The 11,476-nt window shown below is 41.8% G+C and overlaps 1 protein-coding gene across 5 annotated transcripts in view; it reads right to left on the bottom strand.

The window, feature by feature from the left end:
- Nucleotides 1–558: 558 nt before the first annotated feature.
- sec31a (SEC31 homolog A, COPII coat complex component) overlaps nucleotides 559–11,476 on the bottom strand; it is a 32,421-nt gene continuing 21,503 nt past the window's right edge. For 2 of the 5 annotated variants that reach the window (XM_049560045.1, XM_049560047.1), the window contains 7 exons: nucleotides 8,801–8,891; nucleotides 7,433–7,798; nucleotides 5,722–5,777; nucleotides 4,859–5,122; nucleotides 4,650–4,769; nucleotides 4,483–4,554; nucleotides 559–3,139 (listed from right to left, as the gene is read on the bottom strand). In XM_049560045.1, coding sequence (XP_049416002.1) covers nucleotides 2,960–3,139; nucleotides 4,483–4,554; nucleotides 4,650–4,769; nucleotides 4,859–5,122; nucleotides 5,722–5,777; nucleotides 7,433–7,798; nucleotides 8,801–8,891 — 1,149 coding nt within the window. In that variant the 3' untranslated portion in view covers nucleotides 559–2,959. The remainder of the gene's footprint in view (nucleotides 3,140–4,482; nucleotides 4,555–4,649; nucleotides 4,770–4,858; nucleotides 5,123–5,721; nucleotides 5,778–7,432; nucleotides 7,799–8,800; nucleotides 8,892–11,476) is intronic. The other 3 variants (XM_049560048.1, XM_049560049.1, XM_049560046.1) reach the window with 2 other exon arrangements.

Here is an 11,476-nt window from a genome sequence, read left to right as displayed (position 1 = left end):
TCAGTTAGAACTGAAGAAGCTTCTTGGATGAGAGGTGAACGTCTTCAAGAAACTCAAGCAAGTCCAGTTGCCTACGATATAGCACTTATGATTACCATGACGTGGATGACTGAGAGTCTTCACCGAAATCTCAAGCCTCTTAACAGTTTTTCACCTTCGGAGCTCTCTTACGGGCTCAGATGATCTGCGAATAACTCCCATCTTTACCAGGATCTAGTCTTGATGTTAAGGAGAAATTCTGATTATTTTCGGGATTATTGTCTTTATTAGATGGGAAAACTTTAGCGTGAAATGGGGAGAGAAAGGGGATGACATGCAGCAAAGGGTTAGAGTTGGAATCTAACCAACAGCCAATGCATAAGGACATTTGTACCACTCTACTAGGTGAAAAAATTCTCTACCCCGAGAAATTCATCCCGAGAAAGTGTCATAAGTTCAAGAACTGTTCTTGGAATTTTGTCACTCGAAGCAACTCATTATACTAGTAAGCTTAGTGACCACAGCTTCAGGTGTAGGCTTTGTACACAGCACCTAAAATCAAAATGACGTGACATCAAATTGTAAATAAATACTATTTATTGAAAATATTGCATGTAGTCAATCTTAAACAAAGACTTGTTTTCCTTTATTAACAACATAAACTGAGGTTGACTGCTCAGACTACAGCCCTCATCGTAGTTGGAATGAAAATCAAGTACAAGTCTCCTTCCAGTTTCCTTCTGAGGTCTGATTAATCAGCTGATAATTACCTCCGATGTCATTAAAGACGACTTAGCGTTGAAGCATGCATACTTTAAAATTCCATTAAAAGCAGTTGCTTTTTTTAAAAAAAAAATTCCATTGCACTCTGCTGAGCCTCATGATTACACTGAAACAAAAAGAATAAAAAACTGAAATAAAACATTAAAACGTCCTCAACAAAATGGGATTGCATTGCTTTGCATTGACGTATCCCACACACTGACAATATCTTGGTCCAATGTGTTTGTATGTAGTGACACCAGTGGTGAAAGTAAGCCAGTGAAAGCACAAAGTGGGGATAAGGGTACGAACAAAAGTTTTATTAGGTACGTTTTTAAAAAGGTTTAATGTTGCTGTAAAGGAGCAGTGTGGGCGATTTAGGGGGATTTAGTGACATCTAGTGGTGAGGATTGTAGATAGCAACCAGATGAAATTTCTTCTAGTTTGAGTTCCTCCCTGCAGCACTCTTTGTTCAGGAGGTTTTTACCAGGAGCCGAATCATCTACAGAGGTCTCTTCCTCTCCAAAACAAACTGATGAAGTCCTTCTAACTAGTCAAAAAACTGAATAAAGCAGTTAAACGTTACAAATCAATGTTTCCACTCCAACATTTAGCTTGTCAGAGACTCGTTTGTAGCCTAGCACCCGCGAAGGAGTGCTCACTTTTGTCACCGATAACTTAAGATCCTGACGTTCAAGAGATTTTTATTGGGAGCTGAATTATCCACAGAGGTCTCTTCCTCTCTGAAACAAACTGACTTAACTGTTCTTCTCCAACATTTAGCTTGTCAGAGACACGCTGCTAGCCTAGCATGTGTTAATGAGTGCTCAATTTTTTTCTCTGACCACTAAAGATCCAGACATTCTGGAGGTTTTAACCAGGAGCCGAATCATCCACAGAGGTCTCTTCCTCTCTGAAACAAACGGACCCTGTGATTTAAAGCGGTAAAAACACTTAATTAAAGACGTTTCATGTTGAAAAATCAATGTTTTTCTGACACTCTCATCGCTAAGGGGCTGCTAACTACAGTGGCCGATGCAAAAATGCAAACGTCCCTATCTAGAGCCAGAGTTTGCTTTGTCCGTCCTGGGACACTGTAAAAACATGCCGATCCCCGTAGACAAGGACCTGCTAGCTATGTACATATGAACGTCTCATTCTAAGGTAACAAAAACACGACGACTCTTATTTCGAGGTGATTACACACCAAGGAAAACATACTTATTATATTATATTCCATTGCTGCCAATATATCCCCCTAAATCCGACACACTGGACCTTCAAATACGAACAAAAGTCATATTAGCTTAATTTTAAAATAGCATCAGTTTTGCTTGAAATGCTTTGTGAGTGATTACAGGTTTAAGTCAGTCTAATGCCCTGTTCTTTAACTCGTCTGTCTTCTCTAACCTGCGTCATCTGCAGGTCTGAAGCAAAACGCATGCAGGTAATGATGCATTATGTGTAAACCATAAAGCATGACAAACCTTGGAGAGAGAATCCTATGTGTTTATGGATTATAAAAAGGTATCTGAGCATTATTGTAGTGCACAAATATCGAAAGACTATAAAGATGAACAAGCTAATGATTGTGAGCTGAAAGCATGCTGCTCTGCTGTGTCAGCAGTCTGATATTAATGCCGAATTCGACGAGATTTAAATGTACAAAATTTAGTTATGATCATCTCAACACACGTTGACAGAAATGCCCTTAAGATTCCTGAAGTTCCTGTTGCTTTTCCTACTTCTGTTGGTCTATAAATGCCATAGTACTTTAGGTTTAATTCCATATTCAACATGCTGAAACTGTGCCTTCCTTATGTTTAGCTAATTCTGAGATTTTACTTTTATTATGCTTCAATACAATTATTGCATATTCATTTAATTTCCCTATGTTGATTCATTCGACTACAAATTTGGATGAGATTGGATGAGATTAGATTAAAGACTGCAGCTGAATTTAACTCGTCTCAGCCCTTTGTTTACACAGGGCCCAGATTTTACTTTCACCACTGAGTGCGACTGATAGCATGGCTTGTGTTTGAGTCGTGTCAGAAAACGAGAATGGCACAAAGAAGAATTCAGCAGGATTTTTCGTACACCTCAGAATTCTTCCTCGTCCGCACTGCGAGTCTAAAATGGAGCTCCCTGTGAAAAGATCTCGACCGCTGAGCGCTCGCTCTCCGCCGTCCGCCGGTCACAAACTCTGGGAGGAGTTTCAGACGCCGAGTTTGTTGGCTTGTGTCAGCACCACCTTGAGCACGGGCATGAACGCTGACGTCTCGCTGAAGTTGCTGTTGCTGACTATGTGTGTGTGGATGTTGAGGCCCTCCGTGTAGGAGCGGGACTCTATACTCCTGGCTATGTTGTGAAGTCCTCCGACGATGGCGGGAGAGAGCTGCAGAGAGGAAGAGAAGAGTGTTAGTGAGATTCATCCTGTGTTAACTCCAGTACAGATATTTTGCAGGATGAACAATCAATGTGTCCTGATCTGTCTCAAGACTTTGGGCCTCAAGCATGAATATTTTTGTATCCTGAACCTCCCTTATTCTTTTTTATGTTAAATTTGCTGCGCAAGTTCTGCTCACTTCTGGACAGTAGGCTCATCCTGTGGAAATGGAAAGACTCTTCACCTCCAACATATGGACATTGGATTAAATGTTATGTATCATATACAATTTTGGCCCCAAACAAGTCGCCCCACACTAATTTAAGAATCAGAATTTTAGCTGGATCAATAGTCGTTTGTTGTGCAGTTTGAGGGGGTCAAAGCGTCTGAATGATCAAACGATTTTCTGTCATCAGCTGTCTTGCAGTTTGAGTAGTTCTACGGTCTGATTTCCTTCATGGCTGCTGTCAAAAGATCAGTTATAAACCATAGTGAGCGTATTTAAATATTACTGGAGTAGTGTTTTACATGTTGAGACTAAAACTGTGGTCTTGAATTAAACTGTGCCAGGGTCTAAAACTTAACAGACACCATATTGCCTCCATCTTCCAGCCATCTGCAGCTTTATACGTTTCTTTTTTCGACGGGAAGGGAAAATGTGACCTGAATTTTTCAAAAATTTCTCATGGGTTTAGAGATCCAATTGACTAATCGAGAAAACAATTGGCAGATTGATAACCAGCCGGGACAACGACACAACAGCTGGAACTGTTTTCTTCTCATGAGTGTGTGTGTCATCACGGCAACATGTGGTGCTAGTGACACCAACTGTAGCAGCGACTACCACAGAAGCTGTTTGACTATTTTGGCAGGGATTCATACGTCTGTCTGTTTTCAGAGATCAAAATGAAGGCCAGGTTCGAAAATATGTGCAGTCCGAGCAAAAGGGCTGCAAGTTTGGAAGGAGCTATAGGCCCCCGACTTTACACCCAGATTTGTGCAGTGGCAGTGACCCACCGTCTGACACCGGCACACCGTGAGGAAGGAAACAGAGGGCTCGGCAGTAACAGAGCACCAGCTGCAGCAAGCCAACACGCTGTCCGCGGGCATTCTGACTCTGCCAGCAGACTTCACTACAAGCTGACTGGCTTTAGAGACACTTCACGTTCTAAAACGAGCCACTGGTGTCTGACCAGCTGAGTTGCAGGTGACACCATCATACGGGTGCTTCTTGCATGAGGTCCATAAATACAGTCCATTTCTGTTTTTAAATTCAACACCAACTTATTTAGCCAAGCTTTTTATCATGGCCTCTGTCATGGTGCAAGAAACAAAGCCAAGCGGATACTCACTGTCTGCTCTCTGAGTTTATCATAAAGCGCTTCCAGGCGTTTGTTGGCATCATCAAGCTTCCTCTTAGTTTGCTGTCAAAGATAAAATAGAGAATGATTACACATCCAGTGACTGAGTTTGTTCAGTAGAGATAAATGTAACTGTTCTCCCAGTCAGTTAAACTCACAGGGTCGGTAGCTACAGCCAGACACTTCTGGATGAGCCCCTCGAATGTGGTCTTCAGGACCAGGTGCTCATCGGGGATGGGCTTCTTCATGATCTTCTCAGCAGGGATGGACTGCAGAGGCTGAAAGGGTCAAACAGGGTCAGAAGATTAGAACAAGTCTGCTGTGTCCAACACATCTTTATATTCAGTGACACGTGTGAACTGTGTACCTGTATAACATCTCCCGTAGGTGCTCCTGGTGCGCCCTCCATGCTGGTCTTGGGCATTGCAGGGTTCATGGGTGGAGGTGGAGAGGAGAGCTGCTGCTGCTGCTGCTGGTGCATGCCTGAGTAGGGGACCTGGGCACCATGTGGGCCCTGGACCATGGCTTGAGGGGCCCCAGCAGGCATCGGCTGGGCCTGAGGGTCACCGCCAAGTGGAGCCATGATGGGAGCAGTGATGGGGGCAGGAGGGGTGTAGTTCATTGGAACCGGCTGTGTGATGACAAACACATTTTATTCACACATATATTGTTACACCAGCGTTTCCCCTGACGTTATAATCAGTACACTTAACATTTAAGGTTGAAATAATGTCCCTTACTTCAAGTATAATGTTTCTGAATGTTGTGGTGTCATTTCAGCGTAAAAATGTTGTGTATCTCTTCAAAGACCGCAAAGAGACGAACACCATCAACCTGACAGCTGAGGTGATGCAGAAACATCAGGCGCTGCATCTCTGTGCTCAAATCAGCTGCCGCTAAAATTGGAGTGCACCCATATTCTGCCCTTTATGGTAAATGCATTTAAACGGCCCAGGATACACATGAGGCTTCGTCTGCCTTTCAAAATAAGATGTTAACACAGAATATATACAAATTACATAAATGGAAATAAGATTGACTGGATTGTGTTCAAAGGAAGTATAAAACATGTCACCAGTGTCCCTTATCAATTAAGAAATCTTTGATTTTGAGTCACTGAAAAAAATCCTGACACTGACTAAATTCACTTCAGGACATCTATGACTATATAAAGACTTAAAATCAAGATCAAGACAAACTGCAGTAACACACTTCAGTCAGCAGACTTACCTTCTTCTTTGACATTCTGTTCAGAGCTGGAGGGTCGTTCCAGCCATTCTGAGGCCCTACAGAGGAAAAACAAAACCCTAATCATCCACTCATTCTCACACTAACAGAGCAACAGTCTGGTTTCTAATTTGAAATGTTCACTTTGATCACAAACTTTCAACATTTCAAGGAAAAGCTCGACATTTTCAATACACTTCTTTGCTTTCATGAGGAGACACAGGCGCTGCAATGGAGTGTTTCAAGTGTTTTTTTAATCATTAAAGCATGTAAATATGTTCTAGTAAAAACACAACGTACAAGTATGAACCTGAAATGAGTATAACAGGTCCCCTTGAATAAAGCAAGTAAGTGTGTTTCCCAAAATGTCGAACTTAACCTTTAAAACCCAACTTCTAATCTACATGTTGCATTGATTCTGCTGCACATATCCTAATAAAAGACTTTTATTTTCATTAAAATGTGATCAAAATCATTTAAAAAAAAATCAAAGCAATCTTTATCGTAGCTCAGTGATTCGGTTCGATCAACCCATGCACGGTGACAACCGGGAAAAACTCGTGCAAATTTGTTTAAGAAAAGCTGGACTTTTTTCAGATAAATTATTTTTTTCAAGCTTCAGTTGGAATTAAAGGTGATCTCCTCCTGTTAGTTTGATCTATGTGATAATTCTCCATATAACATCTACAAAATAAAATTACCTGCATCTACCATTTAGCATTTTTCTATAGTCCAAAGACGACTGGTTTAATCCACATAACAGCTTATTAGAGTTGTGCACGCTTTAAACTAAGGGTGCTTTCACACCTGCCCTGTTTGGTTCAGTTCATTCAAACTCAAGTTGGTTTGCCCCCTCAGTGCGGTTCATTTGGGCAGGTGTGAACACAGCAATCACGCTCAGGTGTGCACCAAAACAACCACACCGAGACCTTCTTGAAGAGGTGGTCTCAGTCCGGTTCCAAAGGAACTCTGGTGCGGTTGGTTTGTGGTGAGAAGGTGTTGCGACCTGGATGTGAAGCAACTGCAGTCACATGACACATAGTTTGGGTTAAACATGAGCATGTTACAGTCCTGGAGGATTATTAATGTGCACCTCCTCCTGTACTGCCTTAATATGCACATTCAGCACATCCAATGCATCAAAACATTGTTTTCTAGTTGGAGCCGCGTTTGCCTCGTTTTCAAACTGTATGCTTTGACTAAAATGAACAATGACAGCAATATAGTCCACGATGAGCAGCGCTAAAATCAACCTGCATAGTTGTCCCTCCATTGTGACATTAGAAAGTGTCACATTTATCTTGCAAGTGTACTCTTCTTCAACGTTTGCTTTACTTCCTGGATTTTTCCCACATGGAAATTCTGACCAATCAAGAGCAGCTTTCTCACACAAGGCATTTGATCTGGTCCTCTTGTAAATGCTGCCGTGAGAACACCAACCAACTCTAGGCTATTATACAACCCTGATTTGGACTAAAGCAAGATGACTCTGTGTCTGAAAGCAGCTTAAAATATAATTAATATCTATATGAAGTCTAGTTTTGAGATAAGACTTTAGTATATAAGAAGTTAATAAGCAGTTGGTCAGGACGTTACAGATGCTCTAAATTGACTGACTGACTGATACTAAACACAGTTGTTTCAGGAACTTGTCGTATCGTTAAAACCACAGTTGAGGCTGAGTGAGTTTGAGGATGATTAGAGTCATGCAGACCTGTTCTCTGAGAGGCCGGGATCAGCTGTGTACCTGAGACTCCGCTCGGTGGAGGAGGAAGAGGCATGTACGACACAGGAGATCCTGGACTGCCATGCTGGAAAGGCGCTCCGGAGGACAGAGGAGCGTTATAGGAGGAGGAGGCGTTTGGAAAGAAAGGAGGATGAGAGGGAGGAGAGGAGGACAGGCACTGGCTGATGGGAGGCTGTCCGGGATAGACCGGAGATGTTGGCTGGGTGTACTGAGAGAGAAAGCCAGGCGGCTCTGCGGGAGGAGGAGCAGCAGCAGAGGAGGAGTACTGAAGAGGATGATAGATAGGAGGAGCCCCCCCAGCTCCAGGTGGGTACTGGTTGACCTGGGGGTAGGCTGGGGTTCACACAGGACACAACACATGCATGTTAGAGAAAAAACAAGAAGCACTGTTGCATGTTATACTATCATCATGCAACAGACAGACTCAGTGGCAATAAACAGTTACAGTACAGTGCATGCTAACGTGCTAACAGGTCTCATTCATGAAATGTAAGTACATAAACCTAATCCAGATTCATGAATGCCGCGGAAAAGTCAGATTTGATCATAGGCACGTGCATATGTTCATGAATGCCAATCAGCTGCCAAGTGTGAGCGGAGACAGACGCCGAATTGCTTTCCCACATCCACAAGTCTTTTTAAACCAAAACTCAATCTGAAATAATGTTTATGTCCCCTACGTCGTGTCTCTGATAATTAAATTTAAAAAAAATGACATGCAGTTTGGTGCTGCGCTGCGTAAAAGGCACAGAGGAGGAGCGCGTTGGTTTGTTATTTCATTTATTCAGAGAACAGCGTTTTCCAATTCTGTATTAAGTCGATTTAAATAACTCATTCATGTTTTTAAGAACCCTAGAGATTTTGTTTGTACCTATAAAAAGCTACTAACAAATTGATGAATGCTGAAATGCACGTACATTTCCTTCAGCGAACAGTTTGCACACAAATTCATTCTGCTCACGTTCCATGAACGAGACCGTTTATGTTTAGCTCGTAGGTTACAAAAGACTCAACAGGCAAAGAGATAAACATATTAACAAGTTGCTCATTCTCATGTTCCGTTAGTGACTAATAGATCAAATATTACAAACATTTCCAGACGAAAATGTTTGTCAGTGTTTAACAGAAGAGAGAACAAAGTTTGTCGTTCATGTTGCCAACTTTGTTTCCTACAGATAACATTTATATACTACTGAAACACTTCAGCAGTGAATGTCTTCCACAGTTACTGCATGTTTGGCAACATTCTTTTTAAATTTTAGAAACTTTTCTCTCCACGTCAGAGATTTATTAACCCTGCTAATATAAAGGTAACTCTCTGGGTAGAATACTTACGCTGGTACTGATGGGAGATGTATGGAGCGGAGGAGGCTGGAGCAGCTGAGCAGGGTGGTGGCATCCCGTACATGGGGTTTGAAGGCTCCACCTGCAGAAACACAAAGAAAACTCAGGACAAAACACAGAGAATGTTCCACTGATAACGGCCTCTATGCTCCACAACACACAGACCGTCCTCCACCTAAAACATCGTACAGGTCGTCTGTACAAGCAGCTTATCACAACCCATATTTATGTTTACTGATAGGTGGCGAGCTCTAGTGGCCACAGTAATTATGAAAGGAGCAAAGGGAGGATGTCTGGAGACGTAATATAAAGAGCAACTAAGTCCCCAAAGCAAGGAGGTCAAACGAAGACAGGCCTTTTACCCAGGAGACTGCTGTTAGTGTCCCGTGTGAAACCAAAAGTCAACACTGAGTTATTTTAGCTAATATAGTGAAAGTTGTCTCACATAACATACTTAATTTTCATCACATATGTAACGTTAGCTAACTTTTGTACTTAAGTTGTATAACAAATGTACTTATTTTAACCAAAGCCATGATGTTTCCTGCTAAACTGTGACTGTTTCACACTAAATGTTACTCTCTAAAACTGCTACATGTCATACATGTATGAGTTTTATGTTTTGAAAAGATTTATATTTATATTTATATCATATATATGTTTTTTGGGGGTCACTGACAAACAACCTAAGGTTTCGTTCAGGTACAAGAACGTGTTTCTTTGTTAAAATATCAGACATCTGTGTCTTCATTACTTCACTTAAATCCTTACTACTTAGATTTAATGTAGCAATGTAGACATGCACATACTTTCTTATTTCTACACATGCATACTGGTTACATACTGGTTTTTAACATTGTAACATGATGCACATATTTTATTTTTTATATATTTTTACACGCTTCGTATTTCTACTTTCTTAAAATTCTCTCTGCTACACATCAGTGTTAACACAATATCCCTCCCCCAAGATCATTTAAGAATTTCTGATTCTGTTTTGAAGAACAAGATCGTAGTGTGAAGTACTACACCTTAGTTTCGGTTTAGGAATACGAGTTAAAGGCGCTGTATGTAAGAATGTGGCCAAAGCGGTTACTGCACTCAAATTCAAAATACTGCCGCGAGTCGTGTCTGCCCCCCCTCCCTACAGATTCGAGGTTGCTGCTCTGTGCTGAATTGCTGCGTTGTGCTCCGGCGTCCAGCAAAAATAGAAGTCCTGCGTATCTGTTGTGGAGGGCTCCGGAGCGACGCAGATGAGACGGAGCCGGAACGCAGCACAGCCGCAGCCGGTGGAAACACACACATTGACTAGAATTGAATCCTATCGGCTCCACTGCCGTGCCGGACCGCAGACGCAACCACGCGCAATTGGGGGTGATTTGTTTGCCCAGCTGCAGTGGCAGGGCCGCGTCGCCGCGTCCTTGATCTTCAGTTTTCCAGCGGACCGTTCGAGCAAGTCCAGCTTCTCTGCCGCTGCTGCCGGGATACAGCTGAGGAGGAGCCGGCTGCTAATGCTATGTACCAGGACACTGCTAATGCTGCTTGTCGTGCTGCTAACGTTTGTTTCTCAAAACAATCAGTCGGGCCCACCTGCACATGGGCTACAATGTATGCTCGAAAATGAATAACAGTTCAAAGTATTCGAAATGTCCATCCCCGTCTAGTCTGAGTGGGCGGAAGTTCGCTGCATAGATCAGCCTCTCATTGTATGTTTTTTAATTCAGATGAAAAAGGAGGTTGCGCATCAACAGTGATGATCCAATATAATAATATAAAATATAGTAATAAAAAATGTAAAAATGGTAGCACATCTCAAATTGCCAAGTTAAGGAGGCGGACAGAGTACTACCTGTCCGCCTCCTTAACTTGGCAATTTGAGATGTGCTACCATCTTTATATTTTTTAGTATGTTTTTTAATGTTTGTTATGGTAATTTCCATTTTTTTATATGCACATTTTTGACATTTGATTACTCGTAATCTTCATTTAGTACAGGGATTTCCTTCTTTTTTTTTGTTAAATAAAAAACACTTGTGGAGGCGTGTCACTTTCAAAATGGCCTCTCATTATAATCCATTGCTGTCACCCACCTGTGCTCACTTACTAATCAAAACTGGGTGACACCCCCTACCAAGCTTATAAAAATGTCCGCCCTTTTGCACCCTGACGAAGACCTTACATTCGAAACCAGTCAGAGTTTTAATGTAAGCAGCCATGTTTTGACATAAAGGCTTTTTAACTGAATTCAAATGCAGGAGTGCAGGAGGTTCATCTTTTCCTCTGATTCTGTTTTGCCAGAGAAGACATCTCACTCTGTTCAAACTACAAAAACACTCAGTCCACTCTCGGTTGTACAGTGGCATTACAGAGTGACAGTTCCTCCCTCATAAATGATCTTTGGCTGAATACAGTCACACAAAACAAGTTTAATTTTAGCCTGTCATCAAGCTATTAACATTAATTAGGGAGAGCGGAGATGAGCTGGCTCCGGTAATATTTGTCAAACGAGAAGCTGCTGCTGCTATTTTGTACATTAATTTTTGCTAATAAAAAAGTCAGACACCTGCACTATTGAACACAAATAATGTTTTACATTTGGAACATCTCTAAAAGGCCGGCTTTTGTTCTCTGACTGTAAGAATGAAGCTCAGTGTTACAAACAGAGGG

This window comes from Epinephelus fuscoguttatus, linkage group LG18 (genome assembly GCF_011397635.1).
Source record: "Epinephelus fuscoguttatus linkage group LG18, E.fuscoguttatus.final_Chr_v1".
Lineage (NCBI taxonomy): Eukaryota > Metazoa > Chordata > Actinopteri > Perciformes > Serranidae > Epinephelus > Epinephelus fuscoguttatus.
Note: the sequence above shows the minus strand (reverse complement) of the source record. Positions and strands in the feature narration are given on the sequence as shown.